The sequence below is a fragment of the Conger conger genome, chromosome 6, assembly GCF_963514075.1.
Source record: "Conger conger chromosome 6, fConCon1.1, whole genome shotgun sequence".
NCBI classification, from domain to species: domain Eukaryota; kingdom Metazoa; phylum Chordata; class Actinopteri; order Anguilliformes; family Congridae; genus Conger; species Conger conger.
In genome coordinates this window covers 45,023,543-45,043,138 of record NC_083765.1, presented here as the reverse complement: position 1 = coordinate 45,043,138, position 19,596 = coordinate 45,023,543, and the positions used below count along the sequence as shown (strand labels likewise).

The 19,596-nt window shown below is 44.7% G+C and overlaps 1 protein-coding gene across 1 annotated transcript in view; it reads left to right on the top strand.

Moving 5' to 3' along the window:
• The first annotated feature begins 579 nt into the window (after positions 1 to 579).
• Positions 580 to 19,596, top strand: part of vac14 (vac14 homolog (S. cerevisiae)) — a 74,392-nt gene continuing 55,375 nt past the window's right edge. Inside the window, exons 1-9 of the mRNA XM_061247053.1 lie at positions 580 to 1,494; positions 3,170 to 3,320; positions 3,989 to 4,156; positions 5,115 to 5,177; positions 6,881 to 6,988; positions 7,823 to 7,932; positions 10,878 to 10,999; positions 11,382 to 11,519; positions 13,174 to 13,320. Coding sequence (XP_061103037.1) covers positions 1,391 to 1,494; positions 3,170 to 3,320; positions 3,989 to 4,156; positions 5,115 to 5,177; positions 6,881 to 6,988; positions 7,823 to 7,932; positions 10,878 to 10,999; positions 11,382 to 11,519; positions 13,174 to 13,320 — 1,111 coding nt within the window. The 5' untranslated portion in view covers positions 580 to 1,390. The remainder of the gene's footprint in view (positions 1,495 to 3,169; positions 3,321 to 3,988; positions 4,157 to 5,114; positions 5,178 to 6,880; positions 6,989 to 7,822; positions 7,933 to 10,877; positions 11,000 to 11,381; positions 11,520 to 13,173; positions 13,321 to 19,596) is intronic.

Below are 19,596 nucleotides of genomic sequence, written 5' to 3'. Positions count from 1 at the left end.
ACAATCAGGTAACTTGATGCTTTCAGCTTGATTTAACAAGGTAAGGAAACACAACTAGAGCTAGACATATGTAAAGCTAGAATGAAGTGGTTGTGAGAACCATCAAGTTGCATGCCTCAAGGCTTGTGAATAAGGAAGAGAAGGAATTACTAAATGGAGATATTGACACATAGTCTGAAATGATTATGTTTGCAGAAACTACCTTTGTCACTGATTACGGACGGTCAAAGTATCAAAACAATATTAATGCAAAAGTGTAATTGGACTTATAACATCCACTTTCTAGTTTATGTATCATACGATGCGTGAAAATATAATGAAAATAAAGAAATCATAAAGTATTCTTCTTTGAAAACTTGATTAGGCTATATCAGACGTTTTTGAGGTGGTGCAGATTGTGGGTCCACCATAACCATTTAATATTCATAAATACATGTATGTATTTTTTCACGTCAATTAATCCACGCCCCGTTTTCAGGGTACCATTCTCAACATGAGACATTTGGTTGCGCAAAAAAAGAAAAAAGTCGGTGCTCGACTATCCAGCCTAGAAGGGGTGGAGATATGTCATGTGAATTCGGAAGTATGGCTGCAGTCAAATAGCTTGTTTTGAAGCAGTTCTTTGAAGAGGCATCAGTCATCGTGATTGCTTCTTCTTGACGAACTCAGCATCACAAAATACCGGCTGATTCATATTTTTTGTGAAGAAAAGGCTTACGTTGCACCGTTTTCAGAGCATGTCATTTGAGATAGCTTACAGCCAAATCTAATCTTTACAGGGGAACGTTAACGTTAGGCTTCAGCGTTCATCACTCAAACGCGAGAACCACTTGGGAATATATTTTAACTTACCTCAGTGAAGGGGGGATATTAGGTGTTATATATATTAGCATTCCTCCTTGTTGGATCCGGCGACTTTAAAACACGTTCTTTGGTCGCATTTTCCATTACTACACGTACTTGGAGGTAGTCTACCGGTAGTTAGCTTGCTAATTTAGCTTGTGGTTGTTGGTAGCCTGGGGTATTAACATTTCTAGTTATTATTAACGTTACTTTGATAAGATATTTGCTAAATTTAGCTGGCTCATAATTTGTCAACTGGCTTGCTCGCTACCTGCGAATCGTCGTAATGTAACATAGCAGAACCTAACTGCTCGAGGCTCTTAATTCACATATTGTATGAACTTGCAAATGTGACCGGTGGTTTGCTCACGTTATTATATAGAAGTAGTGCTATATTCTAAGGGTATTTGGCAGCATTTTAATGTGCTAACCGAGTCTGGCTTTTAATTTATCGTTTTTATCTAGCGTAGGGTAATTCTGGTGAGATCACCGTCTACTCAAAGCACTTTGTTAACTGCATCGCTCGACATTTAGCCTTTTTGTGAAAATGAACACAGAGAAGGACTTCTCCCCTTTGACACCCAACATCGTGAGAGCTCTCAACGACAAACTTTACGAAAAGAGAAAAGTTGCCGCTTTAGAGATTGAGAAGTAAGTTACTTGCGTTCGCATGTTGAATAGCTCTAGATAATTCTTAATTTAACTTGTTCGTAACGTTGCGTACGTTTGTTAGTTGAATGCGTGCTATTCGCATGAGACATTTTTTTTAATGCAGTGTTTTTGTTTCATAATTTAAAGAAAACCATATACAGAAGATAGGCCTACGTAGCTCCCTGAAACGTCATGTTATGTCTCCGTGTTGTGTTCATGGCACCGCACAATAATATTGACTGGGAATGGGAAATCACATGATTGGGTCGCTTTACCGCTTGACCATGTGCGTTTCCTCGTTTTCGCACTAACGTTATGGTCTCTATCATTTGTCAAAAAACCATTTAACATGTAGTTAATTAATCACCCCCCACTACAGCTTACTTCGTTGTGCCTACTGCTTAAATGGCCTACATTTGTTTCACCAATCAGATGATTGGTATGCAGGTCAATTAACTGGTGTCTTTTAGGACATTATTTGCTACAATTACACCCTTGTTGCCACAACGTATTTTGTTTTCTGTACGCGTATTAGTCGTATTAGTGTACAGTACACTAATCAAAATAAACGAAATCATGCGATGTGATGTTTTTTTTCAGCTGCCCGCAAAATGCTTGCCGTTTGTGACCGTGGTCTGTTTCACTTTCACATCACTTCCCATTTAACAGTTTTGACTACAACCTTTCAGACGGTGCTGGTTTAATTAGCTACTCTTATTGCAGACATCAGTGTGAAAGAGGGTGATGCGAATAAAGCAGTTGTCCTCACTCCTAGTCCTGGAAAGCCGCGGGGTGTGGTGGTTTTTGTTTTTGCCTTAAAATTAGGTGAGCAGTGTTAACCGTGTAATTAACCACTTTAATTGATCAATTAAGTGCTGAGTAGCCAAACACCAGCACACCATGCTGCTCTCCAGGACCGGCTTTGCTTTAATGGAGGAGTGTCAAACTCCAGTCCTGTAGGGCTGCAGTGTCTGCTGGGATTTGTTGTTTTCTTTCAATCAGCAGCCAATTAAGGCCTTGAGAACAAGGTGTGTGGACTGAAAGACTGAAATGTACACACCAAACACTGCGGCCCTCCAGGACTGGAGTTTGACACCCTGGCTTTAAAGCAATGTGAATGTCCATTGGTATTGCATTACATTACATGTTATTTGGCTGACGCTTTTATCCAAAGCGACTTACAGTTGATTAGATTAGGCAGCAATGTGGGGTTAAGGGCCTTGCTCAAGGGCCTAACGGCCGTGCCGGCACCAGGGATCAAACCTTCCGACCTCAGTCATGTACCTTAACCACTATGCTACAGGCTGCCCAATGCTGCATGGATAGATCACAAAGACAGAGCATTTGAGCCTGATCACATGACCCGAGTGTACATGGGAATGTAAGGGGGTGACCACTGACTTCGAAAGCTTCTTGGAATTAGTCTGAGCACAAAGGTTGTGGATTGGTTCAGCAAACATACAAGCGGGGCACCAGCTCCCCTGCTGTGCTGTGAAACACGGTTTTGGTCCTGAGGACATTGGCTTGCACATTATGGCTTGGATCTGAATTGGTTGTTGATATTAAGACGAAAACAAAAACCCACAATCCCTGTTGCTGTCCGGGACCTGGAGTGAGGACCACTGGGCTAACTTCTTACTTCTGTAGTAAACTGTGTGTGTGTGTGTGTTTGCAGGCTTGTGCGGGAGTTTGTTGCCCAGAATAATTCCACCCAGATACGACATATCATCCAGATCCTGGCCTCTGAGTTTGCCCTGTCGCAGCACCCCCACAGCCGCAAGGGGGGGCTCATCGCCCTGGCTGCCTGCTCCATCGCCCTGGGGAAGGTAGGAAAGGGCACACTACTTACAGCAGGGGTGCGCAACAAGGGCCAATCCGTTTCAGGATTTTGAGGCAACTTCTGGTCTTAATTATTGAATTGACTCAATCATATCTTATCTGACATGTGTATGAGTACCAGCTACAGCTGCAGACTGCAAGCGCATCATAATGGTTTTACTGTGCTCAAGTACAGGCTTGAACCAGGGTAATTTATAGAACTGTCAGCAAATTAAAAACAAGGCAATTGGCTGGAACAAAAACCTGCAGACCTGCCCTTGAGGACCGGACATGTGCACCCCTGACTTACGGTCACCACTGATGCCCATTGACAGCACTGACCAACACTACTGACACAAAGTACCATTAATCACCACAGTACTGACACGCATAAACATTAGTCACCCACACTACTGACCTACACTTGAGCAACTTTACTCACTAACCGATGCACAGTAATGTTGTTTACCTATGCTGCTGTCACAATGAAACATCACCCACACTACTGACGCAAAGTTACAATACTGACCTACACTACTCACGCAAACAGTTACAGTTCTCACCTACACTACTGACACATAGAGTAACGTTACTTACCAACTGATGCACAGTAGCATTGTTTACCTACACTGCTGCCACAAAGAAACATCCATGTCTCTGTCTGCATTTCACACAGGACTCGGGGCTGTACCTGAAGGAGCTGATCGAGCCAGTCCTCACCTGCTTCAACGACTCGGACAGCCGCCTGCGTTACTACGCCTGCGAGGCGCTGTACAACATCGTGAAGGTGGCTCGGGGCGCGGTGCTCCCCCACTTCAATGTCCTCTTCGATGGGCTGAGCAAGGTGCCCTCACGCAGTCTCCGCACACCGGGGAAGGGCAGAGAGGGGTCGAATGCAGCGGTTCCCCTCCCTGCCATCCTGTGGATTTTTATTTTAACCCTAATTTCACCCACTGGATTCTACTGATTGGCATCTCCAGGAGATCTGAGAATGAGGGGTGCTTTGTTAGGATTGGAGTGAAAACCTACAGGTTGTTAGATCTCCAGGAACAGGGTTGGGCAGCCCTGCTCTAGCTGTTCAATGAGGTGCGCTTTGTTAGGGTTGGAGTAAAGACCTACATGATGGTAAATCTTCGGGTACAGGGATGGGAACCACTGGTCACAGCACGATACCTCAGCAGCTCTGTTTAAAATATAAATATATTAAAATTTGTAAGTAATGTAAGAAAAGGAGAGCTTTACCAGGGTTTCAGAATGACATGCTGTCATCAGGGAGAGGGCCCACAAATGACTGTCGTCCCTGCAGACTGCTGCTGTGTAGAGCGTGAGGTTGTGCACTGAGCTGGGTCACCGTACCTGTGACATAATGAAAGCAATGAACAGGGTGGAGTCCATGTTCTGGTAACAGCAAAGGCTTCTGCTGCACAGTGTGGTGACCAGACCTGGGTCTAATACACATTTTAAACACTTCAGGTCATCTGATGGCTGGTAATTTTAATACACAACTTAAAGGAAAGGGGTTATCAACCTAAACATAGATCACAAGAAACTAATTTTGTTCTTGTAAACAAGGATTTATATTTGAAATGGTCAGCAATCTGCATGAAATATGGCTGGGGGGGTCTAATGGGTTACTGTATTTTGAATGATGGTTTGACCCATGTCTGGCAATGACACGCTGTGATGTCATGCTCCGACAGCCGTGTCACTCAGCGCAGAGGGACGCGTGACAGGATGATTGGGGGGTGGGTGGTGGCGTTTAATCGTTGTGTTCAGCGCCTCGTTCCCTTGCCTTTTTCCAGCTGGCTGCAGACCCAGACCCCAATGTGAAGAGTGGGTCCGAACTGCTGGATCGACTTCTGAAGGTGAGAGATTGTCATTTCAGTTCAGTATAAAAATAGTGAAAATTTTAAGCATGTTAGCTTGAACCCAGAGGATGATGCGTGAAAGTGTACCACAAAACACTTATTTCCAAAGTAGTCCTTGATGGATAACAAGTAACGCATAACTAACTAACACAAGTAACTAACTGCAAAACACATTGAGAAAGCACATTAAAAGGCAGGATTGCGGGCAGGCAGATAACGGGCTGTTTGGGAACTCGATCCAATCAGTTTGCATCAATTGTCACATGAAAGGATAGATAGCTCTGCTTAAGGGGGCTTTTTGAATCAACCAGCAAATTGGTGCGTGGGATCTTGATGCAATCAGGTCTTGTCAGTGGTTGTGTGAAAGGGTAGATAACCAGGCTAAGGGGCTTTTTTAATCTACTGACCAATCGGGGTGGGAACTCGGGTCCAATCGGGTCATGTCAACCGTTGCTTTTTCTTCAGCCAAAGTAGAGATGACTGGGTACTCGGAGTGAACCTGTGATCTTGTCCCTGTGTTTACACATCATAGAGTATTGACCTAGAATGTAATGTTGAAACGCTCCAGTGTTTGCACAAAGATAAAAACAAAAGACAGGTTTAGGCAGAGGCTACAGGCCTTTTCTCTTTGCTGATGTCATCAATACTGCCTCAGCTCTGTCATCGTAACTGTTTTGGGAATTATGTAATCCCATGGTGTTGTGATTTGCCATTATTAACAATGAATTTGGTTAAGCATATTGTGAGCATTTGTTCTGGGGGACCCCTGTCCAATTGATCAAGATCAATACTGTATCAAAAACTAGCATACACAGAACCCAGGACTGGCCTGCCACAGGCCTAAGTAACTAAAGAATCAAGTCACTTTCATGCTTTAGTGAGAGTTGAGGAGAGATAACAAAGAATAAAAACTGAGTAGTCCTCTTTGTTAGTCTGTTTTCTGCTTTCAAACGTTATTTTTGCTGGCTTATGCAATAAAAAGAAATGAATGGAAATGTCTGTGCATGGTCAGGGTTGGGAACCTTCATAAACTTGAGGATATGCACAATAACTGCACTGTCACGATGAATCACTGCTGATACGCCACATCATGAACACTATGTACGCCAGGCCGGGACGACAGGGCAGGACCGCAAACCTTGCTATTCATTGGGCTGGCGTTGTACATATGGCATATGCTGATTGTTGTGTGATCTTATTACAGTACATGCGAGACCCGAGTGACAACATTTTATGTAAATCTTCAGCTTGTAAGGATAGGAGTAGATGCCCTGCAGGAAGAACACACAACAGTTTTGTGTTTTAAAGGAGACAAAGAACCCCCCCCCCCCCCCCCCAAAAGAAAAGGCAAATTAATCCCCCCCGTCCCGTCCCGTGCTTTATCACATTAGTTTTATACATGCAAGTCTTTCTCTTGCCTGCTATTCTATATGACTGTAACCAAATCTGCACCCTTCTGTGACACTTCCATGGCTTCCGAGACCAAAGAAACACCAAAAAAGACTTTAAACAAATCTTCAGGCTGGGGTGCTCTCTGTCGGGAAACACTAACAATTTCCTCTTCATTGGCTGCTTCACCATTGGTCTCTTGGTCCAGTTTACTGTTCATCCTCTGCTAATTGTGTTAATGTCAGGCTCCTTGAGATGTACCCTGAAGATGTTGATGATGCCATCTCTCTCTCTCTCTCCCTCCTTCACAGGACATTGTGACAGAGAGCAACAAGTTTGACCTGGTGGCCTTTGTCCCCTTGCTGCGTGAGAGGATCTACTCCAATAACCAGTACGCTCGCCAGTTCATCATATCCTGGGTGAGCGGAAGACCCCTACATTTTAAGACTGCCAGTGCCTGCGGGTTTAACTCCAGTTCTGGAGGGCCCCAGTGCCTGCAGGTTTAACTCCAGTTCTGGAGGGCCACAGTGCCTGCAGGTTTGACTCCAGTCCTGGAGGGCTGCAGTGTCTGCAGGCTGCCCCTCTGGGAATTCAGTTTGACATCCCTGGTTTATAGCATTCACTCTGTACAAAGAAGTAAATGCTATAATACATAAGATGGTGGCTTGCGGTGATTGTTATCGTACCAGTCTTCTTAAAGATGGCTGCCTTAATTGATTCATTCAGCCCTATGCATTTAACTACATTAAAGCAGAATATGAGCAACAGTTGTTATTTTGACAACACACGTGACACATTTCCCTTTATATACTGTACGTTATGTGCAACCATGCAGCCCTAATTCGGCAAATAATTGAACTAATTATATACTGAAGATAAGAGGCTGGAATAAAAACCAGCGTACACACAGCCCGTGCACGCAGTTTGAGACCACTGCCTTAGAGGATGGAGCTACCATGTGCTGTCAATCGTGTAACTAGCGGAATCTTTTAAGTCTTTACCATCTGCAATATTTGTCAAAATCCGTAGGGTTGCTAATACAATTTAATCACTTCCACGCATTTTGGTTGCTGATTGGATTTATGAACGGGGGTACTGTCAAGTTGCAAGATGTTCATAGTGATGAGAAAAATAAATTACAGTCTCTTTCTCTTTCGTTCTATGGTTTTTGGATATTAGGACACGACTAACCCTCGTGTGCGCGCGCGCGCAACATGAGGAATTTCTGACTGGTGGTCGGTTCGCTCTTTCAGATCCTGGTGCTGGAGTCGGTCCCTGATATCAACCTCCTGGACTACCTGCCAGAAATCCTTGACGGACTCTTTCAGATTTTGGGGGACAGCAGCAAGGAGATCCGCAGAACGTAAGGCTCTCCGTGTCTCTTGCTTTTTCATCGTGTGACTTCAGTGGAGGAAAGAAAACAATGCTTTTTTTTACCAGCCAAATTCGACTTTATTAAATAATCGAATACTGTTAGTTTGCCACCACCCAAGATGGTCTGCATAAGTTTATTTAAAACCGCAAAGGCACATTACATTCGTAGCCACGTGTGTATTTTTTCATTGATTGCTTCAAGAACAGTAACCAAACAATGTTTGTTTTATATATACGGTAGGTCAGGCGTTTAATAAACATGTGACTAATATCCAAGAGTGAAAAATAAAATAAATAATAATCAATGAAAAGACACTGACTAATTAATTGTAAACCACCATGGTAGGCCTATAAGTAGGTGATGTTAACGCCCCCCCCCCCCCCCCCCCCCAAGAAAAGACGCATGTCAATGCGCAAATGCGGGATGCACACGGCGCGGTTGTACGATTCCAAAGACGTTTTCTTCATTTTGGCAGTACATTGTATCTTTCATAGCAACTTAACTTAAAGAAGCTATACTTCATAACAGCTATCTATCGTTGCAATTTAACAATTGCTTCAGACACGTTGTAGGCTACTAAGATCAAGCAGTCGAATTACTTGAAATGAGTGTAGCTAGCCTTTTTATTGCGCAGGTAATAATTCTCAGACATTTTCTATTTGGGGTCATATATGATTTTCAGAATTTGTGGTATTTTGCTTCTAATAACATAACGGTGTATGAAATATTGTCTGGCACCGTAGTTTCTTGGAATGTAGGAAAAATGATATCGACGTTCGTTTTCATGTAAAGTTATAGCACATGCCATTTGTAACGGTTGGAAATATGAGCAGGCCTTAAAATGTCGCGTGCGTTAGCTAAATGGTAACGTTAGCGCTTAAGTTCCTAATCGGTTACAGCAAATGGCCGAGGAAGAATAACATTACGAAGTGACGCGAAGGAGTGAAATTAATACAAGATTAAAGTATACGACGGTTTTCAGAGAAGTTACCAGAACATTTAACCGTGTTGAAATTGTGGCAATCGGTTTAAGTCTCTACATCAGGAGTGAAGGTATGACATTGTATTTCATAGTCGACTGAAATGTGGGTTAACAATGTAATTGCTTTTCTAGTTGTGGTCATATTTGCTTTTCAGAATTTGTGATAGCCTATTTTGCTTTTAATGTAACGGTTTAAAAAATGTTGACTGAAACCGTAGTTTGTTGCCATGTAGGAAAAATTATATCGACGTCCATCGCTACATTTATAGCTTATGTAATTTGTAACGGTTGGAAATATGAGCAGGCCTTAAAATGGTGCGCGTGTTAGCCAAATGGTAGGCTACCGTTTAAATTCCAAATCCACACGATTAAAGTGTTAACAGCAGAACACAGTGCTGAAGGTGTGACAGTCGGTTTAGCGGGTAGGAGATTTTATTTCCTAATCGACTGAGTGAGATTTTTATACGTCCGTAAAGTAATACAGAATTACTGTAGTGAATAAATCGTAGACACAGTAGACTAAATGTGTGTTAAATACGTAATTGCCTTTCTAGTTGTGGCCATTTTTGCTTTTTAGAATGTGTGGTGTTTTGCCTCGAATAACAACGCTTAAAAAAATATTAACTTTGCAACATTAGCCTCGTTTCTTGCCATGTAGGGAAAAATAATAGTGACATTGATCGTTACATTTATAGGAACAGGCCTTAAAATCTGCGAGTTAGCTGAATGGTAGGCTACCACTTAAATTCAAAATACAGAAAAAATGAATGTTTTTCACAAAAATTACACAAAAAAACATGTTTAGTTGGCTCATATGCTACGGAGTTGAATGACCGTTTAAGTTGAGTAGAAGGCACGAAGCAAAAGTGGAAATTTCATAACAATAGGCCTAAAAGTTACTAGCTAACTACGTAGTTTTGAAAATACGAATTCAAGACAAATTGCCGTGGAGGAATAATGTTACAAAGAGACGCGAAGGAGTGAAAAAACATTTATACGCCGTTTTTATACGCCAGTAAAGTAATCCAGAATTACTTTATGGAATAATGAAAACAACGTGCACAGTAGCCTAAATGTGGGTTAACTAGCTACGTAATTACTTGGGTTTCAAAAACTTTTCTTCTCTCGATTAATATTGCCTTGTACGATTGAGTCAGCCAAGAGCATAGTTGTGTGTAGTGAAGTGCAGAAAAAGTATTTAAATCTAGAACAATCACTTATTTTCACCCAAGTCTGCTTGGATAGCACATAGCATGTTTGTAGCTCTTGTGGAATTGCTTCTGTGATTGTAACTAAGATTTCTTGCCATTTTTCCGGACTGCAAAACGAAATTGGCAATTCCACAGTAATATCAACTGAGCATGAAAAAAATAAACAAACTTCCTAATTAAACTTATGCCCCAAACAGTCGACCATTTTGAAATCTGGTAAATTGTAGCCTAACAACTTTGATTTATCAGTCCCATTACCTTTGAAATCAATGCTATTTGGCGGCCATCTTGAAAACATTCGAAACGAAAAGATCGTCAATGTGCATTTCAGACGTGTCACCTCCATAACCCTGGTATCTCCTCATAAAAATCGAGACAAAGATAAATAATTACAAAATATCAATTTTTTTTGTTCAGCCAAGCCTCCTACATTACGTGGATATCTTTTTGCATTAGACTTTAAAACGTTTTAAGAAAGTCTGGTCTCCCCAAAATATCTTTCGTTTTGCGATACATCCATAACGTTATTTGTGACATTATTTCTGGCTTGAATTTTTGATACTTCCCCTCAGCCACGTGGGTGCTATGCATTTTTTATCATGTAAGAATAGTAATTTTTCTGTGGGATTTTGTTTGTCATTTTGTGTCCAAATGTCACATCCATTTTGTTGTCTTGGTCCATTTCATTTGCAAAAGAAGGTTTTGATTTGTTGCTGAAGGTTGTTCCTCTTGACTCTCAGGTGTGAGGTTGTTCTAGGCGAATTCCTCAAGGAGATTAAGAAGACTCCATCCAGTGTCAAGTTTGCGGAGATGGCCAATATCCTGGTCATCCATTGCCAGGTGTCTGATGAATCCAAAACGAGTAAGTATCTGGATTTTTTTTTTTTTTTTTTTTTTTTCCCCTTCTCCCTTACATATCGATTCATCCATTTCCTTATTTGACTATTGTAATTTGTTTGTAATTGTCCTGGAGGCAGAAATTAGGCATGAAATTGATAAAACATAATCTCTCCCTTCTCTCTCTCTCCCTCTCATCCATCTCTCCTTTCTCCCTCTCTCCCTCCATCCGCTTCTCTCCTTTCTCTCTCCCTCTCTCTCCCTCCATCCGCTTCTCTCCTTTCTCCCTCCCTCTCATCCATCTCTCCTTTCTCCTTTTTCTCCTTTTTCTCCTTTTTCCTTTCTCCCTCTCATCCTTCTCTATCCCCTTTCTCCCTTTCTCTCTCCCTCCCTCCCCTCCTTCATAGCGAATGACCTGATCCAGCTGACGTCCATGACGTGGATGAGGGAGTTTATCCAGCTGGCTGGCCGTGTGGTGCTGCCCTACTCCTCTGGCATCCTGACTGCTGTCCTGCCCTGCCTGTCCTATGATGACCGCAAAAAGAGTATCCTCCTCAAAGAGCTGTTTTTATAATCACAGCACACCTGGGTGAAATACGTACTTGTTTTGGATTCAAAAACTTTTTTATTTTATTATAATTTTTCAGATTTTTCCCAATTTCCTCCCAATTTTTGTTGCCAATTGTACCATATCTATATCATATGCCATCTCTGCTTTAATCCCTTGGTTAGTCTGAAGAGCAAGGCTAATCTGTCTGTATTCGAGACCAGACCAGAGTGAGTGTGTGAGTGACCATGTGAACTCTAGAAGTTGCCTATTGCACAAGGCCTTGAGCCTATAGGTGTAGTGACAATAGGATTTACACCAATTTATATAAAACGCGATGCAACATACAAGTTGTGATGGAGGATGAAAATGCTCTAGAAATTCTCCCTAGCTATCGTACAAGGTAGCTACAGCCACAGAGGGACTTGCGTTACAGTAGCAGAAATGCAATGAAACCATAGCATACTTACAGAACATATAGCGTATGTTCAAATTCTTCAGACCGCAAATTAGAACTGTGATGAAAATATCTTAAATACCAGAATGTGAAAAAGGGGTAACACATTGCAATTACTATTAAATTCCGATAAATAAATAAAAAATGTAATTAACTAATATTATTGTGAGAATTGTAATTGTTATTATTAATATGGTTTGGTTAATAATACTATTATTCATAATATGCATGATTCCAGAAGGTTAAGTTAACAAGCCACAGTGCAATATCAGAATACTACACAATGTATTGAGAAAGCTGGCACGCAATCAATTGTGGAGCCAGGGCGACATCCGGTGGACGTTCAAGGAATTTGGACTCTACGGCCATGAATAGTATTGGTTAGGAGTGAAAGACATGTGTGATTAACTCTAAAGTTTACATACTGACAACGGCAAACCGATTCTCATAAATAAGCTACAGGGCTAATGGCGTACTCAAATAGTAAAGTTATTGTAATTATAATTAGTAATACGTGGTATAATAGTATATATAATATGTGGTTAATAGTACTGTTATTGATAATATGCATTATACCTGAAGGTAATGGAAAATTGACTAACCTCAGTACAATACCACAATGCTCCACGAGGGGGCAATACCACAATGCAATACCCACAATACCATGAGTATTGTATCGAGAGGGCTGGCAAGTGATGCTAGAGCGACATCTGGTGGAAGTTTCAGGAATTTGCACTTTACGGCTATAAATAACAGGGCGTGCCGAATTCCAGTTTTGCTATCACAAGAACATGAAATTTAAGTAAAGTTTTAATCTGTAACACTGGGCGCCAATTATGTAGGGTTTTTACGCTCTACGATATAGTGAGGATGACAGTTTGAGACGTGTACGCCCATTACCCTAACTGTTATGATATAGGAATTCTGTAATTTTCTGTGGGGATTTTTCTGATTCCAAGTTCTCCAAATTACTGAAAAGAGCTGATTGTTCTTGTATGTGTTTTTATGTGGACCCCAGGAAAGCCATCTGGTTGCTATGGCACCAGCTAATGGGGATCCTTAATAAAATAAAAATGTAATAAATAACTGGACCCAAACCCTGCCTGGTGGTCTCCAATTGGCTTCTCCAATTGGCTTCTCCCAGTTTTTTCTCTCTGGTGCCTGAGCATTGCGTCCTTAACCCCTTCCTGCCCAGACACCAAAGAGGCGGCCAATGCCTGCAACCACAGCCTGATGAAGCTGGTGACCCCCGAGGATGATGAGGATGAGGAGGAGGCAGGACAGGTCAACGAGACCCCCACCCGAGAGGACAGCCCCCCGAAGACGTTGGAGGAGCTCAACAGTGAGTGTCCTTCTGGGGTTCCCTAATTGGCTTGTTGTGGGGCGGGTGATGGTGTGCTCAAGAGTGTTCAGATCCTGGCTGTCAAAATACGATACACTTGTGTAATTGTTTTCCACGTGTATGAACCTGGGTGGCAGATTTAGGGCTTAATCCCGATGGATAGTAGTGTTTTAAGTGTGATATGCGGTCAAAGCTAGTATAGTTTGCAAGTCCATCCATCCATCCATTTTCTCCTGCTTATCTGGAGTCGGGTTATAGTGGCAGTAGGCTAAGCTGGGTATTCCAGGCGTCCCTCTCCCCAGCAACGCATTCCAGCTCCTCCTGGGGGATCCTGAGGCGTTCCCAGGCCAGGAGAGATATATAATCTCTCCAGTGGGTTCTGGGTCTACCTCGGGGTCTCCGCCCAGTTGGACGAGCCCAGAAAATCTCCAAAGGGAGGCGCCCGGGAGGCATCCTGATCAGATGCCCGAATCACCTCAATTGGCTCCTTTCGACGCGAAGGAGCAGCGGCTCTACTCCGAGCTCCCTCCGGATGGCCGAGCCCCTCACCCTATATCTAAGGCTGAGCCCGGGAGGATGCACATTTTGGCCGCTTGTGTCCGCGATCTCGTTCTTTCGGTCACTACCCAAAGCCATAGGTGACCATAGGTGAGGGTTGGGACGTAGATCGACCGGTAAATCGAGAGCTTTGCCTTCCGGTTCAGCTCCCTCTTCACCACGACGGTCCGGTGCAACGCCCACTTACTGCTGACGCTGTACCGATCCGCCTGTCGATCTCATGGTCCCTTCTACCCTCACTCGTGAACAAGACCTTGAGATACTTTAACTCCTCCACTTGGGGCAATGACTCGTTCCCAAACCGGAGGGAGCAATCCGCCGTTTTCCGGCAGAGAACCATGACCTCAGACTTGGAGGTGCTGACTCTCATCCCGGCGGCTTCACACTCGGCTGCAAACTGCTCCAATGCTTGCTGAAGGTCATGGTTTGATGAAGCCAGCAGAACCACGTTGTCCGCAAAAAGCAGAGACACAATTCTGAGGTCACCAGACCGGACACTCCTCACCTCGGTTATGCCTTGAGATCCTGTCCATGAATATCACAAACAGGACCGGTGACAAGGGGCGACCCACACCCACTGCAAACGTTGTGCCGAGGATGCGGACACAGCTCTCACTTTGGTTATACAGGGATTGGATGGCTCGTAACAATGGCCCCGGTACCCTATACTCCCGCAGTACCCCCTACAGGGTTCCCCAGGGGACACGGTGGAAAGCCTTCTCCAAGTCCACAAAGCACATGTGGCCTGGATGGGCAAACTCCTATGACCCCGTCAGCTACCCCGCCAAGGTAAAGAGCTGGTCCATTGTTCCACGACCAAGACGGAAGTCACATTGCTCCTGAATCCGACGTTCGACCGCCGGTCAGAGCCTCCTCTCCAGCACCCTTTCCCGGGGAGGCTGAGGAGTGTGATACCCCGATAATTGGAGCACATCCTCCAGTCCCCCTTCTTGAAAATGGGAACCACCACCCCGGTCTGCCACTCTGCAGGTACAGTCCCAGACCTCCACGCTACACTGAAGAGGCGTGCTCTTTCCACCGCCCGACGACATCCCCAGTCCGGATCAGCAGTTCTCCTCCCCTCCTGAAAACAGCCTGAGACAAGCCCTGCTTTCCCTTTCTGAGTCCTCGGATGGTTTGCCAGAACTTCCTCAAGGCCAACCGAAAGTCCTTCTCCATTGCCTCCCCGACCTCCTCCCATACCCGGGTTTTTGCTTCAGCGACTGCCGAAGCAGCAGCCCTTCTGGCCACTCGGTACCTGTCTGCTGCTTCAGGGGACCCCCGGGCCAGCCAAACCCGACAGGCCTCCTTCTTCAGTTTGACGGCCTCCCTCACCGCGGGTTCTTGGGTTGCCGCCCCGAGAGGCACCGATGACCTTCTGGCCACAGCTCCTGCTTGCCACCTCTGCAATGGAGGCTTTGAACATGGCCCTCTTGGACTTCATGTCCCCAGCCTCCCCCGGGATGCGTGAGAAGTTCCTCCGGAGGTGGGAGTTGAAGACCTCGCGGACAGCCTCCCCGACCACTTGATCCAATGCATCACCAGGTGGTTATCAGTTGACAGCTCTGCTCCTCTCTTCACCCGAGTGTCCAAGACATACGGCTGTAGATCTGATGATACGACCACAAAGTCGATCATCGATCAAACACAAGTACAAGTGCGAAGAGGATCTGAGAGGACAGTACAGTTCCGAGTCCTATTGTAACCACACAGATATAATCGGAACCCTTGAAGAATACATCAACTTCCAAATCAGCATACCACAGTTGGCAGCTAGAATACCCCGAGTACAACAATACAATAGCTAATACAAAAACAACAGTGTCTATACAACTATATAAGTGCCATTGCAGTCTATGGCATATATAAGGCTTATCATGGTGGTGAGTTAGGGAGGTAAAGGTGTAGCCTGAAGAGATGAGTCTTTAGTCTGCGCTTAAAAGAGGTCAGAGATTCTGCTGTTCTGACATCCACCGGGAGGTCATTCTACCACCGTGGGACCAGGACAGACAGCAGTCGTGAGCGAGAAGTGCAGGTGTGGCGAGGGCAAGCCGCCAGACGGCACGAAGTGGCAGAATGGAGGGGTCTTGCTGGTGTATAGGTCTTGATAAGTGATTGAATATATACAGGGGCTGATCCTTTAACTGCCTGGTACACGAGCACCAAAGTTTTAAATTTGATGCGAGCCATAACAGGCAGCCAGTGAAGGTTGCTGAGCAGGGGAGTGACATGTGAATGTCTGGGAACTTATGAGCTACCCTGTGCTCAAACATCGTGTTCGTTGTGGACAATCCAAGTCCAATAACGATACCGTAAGATCAGAGCAGGCCATTCCTCCCAATCATCCTCTTCCAGGTTTCTCTGTCGTCACCCACGTAAGCGTTGAATTCGCCCAGCAGAACCCTTTCCAGGATGCTGCCCAGTGACTCCAAGAAGGCCGGATACTCTGAGCTGCCGTTTGGTGCATAAGCACAAACGACAGTCAGAGCTTCCCCCCCAGCGGCACGTAGTCGCAAAGAGGCGACCCTCTCATTCCCCGGGTGGAACTCCAACACAGTGGCACTCAGCCGGTGGCTTCTGAGTCCTGCCCCTCTCCAGGAGTTTGGTTCCGGAACCAGTTCTGTGCGTTGAGGTGAGCCGAACTATATCTAGTTGGTACAGCTCCGCCTCCCGCACTAGCTCCGGTTCCTTCCCCACCAGAGAGGTGACGTTCCACGTCCCCAGAACCTGTCTGCAACGCCGAGGATCAGCGCGCCTGGATCCCCAACTATGCCCACTGCCCGTTGGGCAAAGCATCCGACTCCGATGCCGACCCCTGCAGGTGGTGAGCCCACAGGGCGGCGACCCCACGTTACCAATTTGAGCTGTGCCCGGCTAGGCCCCATGGGATAAGGCCCGGCCACCAGATGCTCGCCGACAAGCACCCCTCCCGGGTCTGGCTCCAGAAGGGGGCCCCGATCTCCCTTTTCCGGGCGAGGTATCTCGGTACTTGTGAGGCCGTGTCTTGGAGTCTTTGAATCACTCTTAGTCTGGCCCCTCCCCCAGGACCAATTTGCCTTGGGAGATCCTATTGGGGGCTAATGCTAATGCCCCCGACAACATAGCTCCCAGGATCACCGGGACACACAAACCCCTACACCACGTTAAGGTGGCGATTCCTTGGAGAGGTAGTTTGCAAGTCTGCTCATGATTTCTGGACTTCTTTGGCACACAGACACATGCAATCCTTTACAATAGCTGCCACTTGAACCGAAGACATTCAGTGTACACATGGTGCTTAAATTGACAGAATTGAATTATTACTGCAATGCGGCAACCTTCAAGAACAAATTGCCTTCAAAGGGTTCAATTTTTTCCCATTAGTTTTCTGTGAGGCTGAAGTGCCAATACCCTCAAAGATGCTTTTCTATTGACTGCTGAGATTTGATAGGGCTGCAACTAACGATCATTTAACTTATTTTGATTAGTTATTTATGTTTTGAATGAGACTCGTTCATTGTGCACTCAAATCACGGGAGTCATGGGAGTCAACGTGTAGACAGTCTCCCCCCCTGGCTGAGAGCAGGCTGTAGCTCTGGCTGAGGGCTGTGGAGAGCAGCTGTGAGATTGATTTTACACTTGCACGTGCTGTGGTTAAGGACAATTTGTTTTGTGTCTGCCAGGGACCCTTTCCGCAATCGCTCGGTTCCTTCCCCCCAAACCAACACCTCCTCCTCCCCCTCTTCTGTAACACTCATCAGGCTTGCTCTGTATTCGCCAACAGTAATTTAGGCCCTCTGCTCTTAACAACACTCAGGTGATATCCAGAGGTTTCCGCTCTGATGCAGTTTTCAGGCATGTAGCATTTTTTGGGTTTTTGCCTTCAGTAAACTACAGCGAATCTTGGAAGTCAAATAACAATTTGCTTTATTGTAGCTGTCGCTCCTGTTTTATTAGCACTCATTTTATTTGTTTCATGTAGAGTGTCATGTATGCAAATGTAGTGCAGGAACAGGAGACTGCAATATTACAAAATGGAGTCCATTTAACTGGAGTGCTTATTAATCCACCAAAATGATGCTTCCTGTTCTCTATACCAGTGAACCCTTGCAGGTTGTAGCTAACGGGCAATGCTAACGGGCGATGCGAGCGCGCTAACTGGAAATGCTAAAGCGCTCACGGGCAATGCCAATATGCTAACAAGCACTGTAAATGCGTTAACGGGCAATGCCATTATGCTAACGAACACTGCAAATGCGCTGAGCAATGCCAATGTGCTATCAAACACAGTAAATGTGCTAACGGCCAGTGTTAATATATGATAATGGCCAATGTTAATATGTTAACGGACCATGCTAATATGCTAATATGCTAGCGGCCCATGCTAATATGCTAGCGGCCCATGCTAATATGCTAGCGGCCCATGCTAATATGCTAACGGCTCATGCTAATATGGTAACGGCCAATGCTTATGTGCTAACGGGCGGTGGAAGTGCACTGATCAGTGCTGTAAATGCAATTAATAGGATATGAAAATGCTCTTACATGCTAACGGCCCATAGCTTAGTGCATCATGGGTGCATCTGGGAAAATGGATGGTTTGTCCTGATGTAGAGTGTCATGTATGTAAATGTAGTGCGGGAATAGGAGACTGCAATATTACAAAATGGAGTCCATTTAACTGGAGTGCTTATTAATCCATCAAAATGGTGCTTCCTGTTCTGTACCAGTCAACCCTTGCAGGTTGTAGCTAACGGGCGATGCAAGCACGCTATTGGGCAATGCGAGCGCACTAACGGGCAATGTTAACGGGTAATGCCAATATGCTAACAAACACTGTAAATGCGCTAACGGGCAATACCATTATGCTAACAAACACTGCAAATGCGCTAATGGGCAATGCCAATGTGCTATCAAACACTGTAAATGTGCTAACAGCCAATGTTAATATGCTAACGGCCATGCTAACATGCTAACGGTATATGCCAATATGCTAACGGATCATGCTAATACGCTAACGGCTCATGCTAATACACTAACGGCCCATAGCTTAGCGCATTATTGGTGCATCTGGGAAAATGGATGGTTTGTCCTGATGTAACAGCGTCATGTATGCAAATGTAGTGCGGGAACAGGAGACTGCAATATTACAAAATGGAGTCCATTTAACGAGTGCTTATTAATCCATCAAAATGGTGCTTCCTGTTCTATACCAGTCAACCCTTGCAGGTTGTAGCTAACGGGCGATGCGAGCGCGCTAATGGGCAATGCCATTATGCTAACAAACACTGAAAATGCGCTAACAGGCAATGCCAATGTGCTAACAAACTGCAAATGCGATAACGCTCAATGCCAATGTGCTAAAAAAAAACAGTAAATGCGCTAATGGGCAATGCCAATGTGCTATCAAGCACTGTAAATGTGCTAACGGCCAATGTTAATATGCTAACGGCCAAAGCTTATGTGCTAACAGGCGATGGAAATGCACTAATCAGTGCTGTAAATGCAATTAATAGGATATGAAAATGCTCTCACATGCTAACGGCCCATAGCTTAGTGCATCATGGGTGCGTCTGGGGAAAATGGGTGGTTTGTCCTGATGTAGAGAGTCATGTATGCAAGTGTAGTGCGGGAACGGGAGACTGCAATATTGCAAAATGGAGTCCATTTAACTGGAGTGCTTATTAATCCATCAAAATGGTGCTTCCTGTTCTATACCAGTCAACCCTTGGAGGTTGT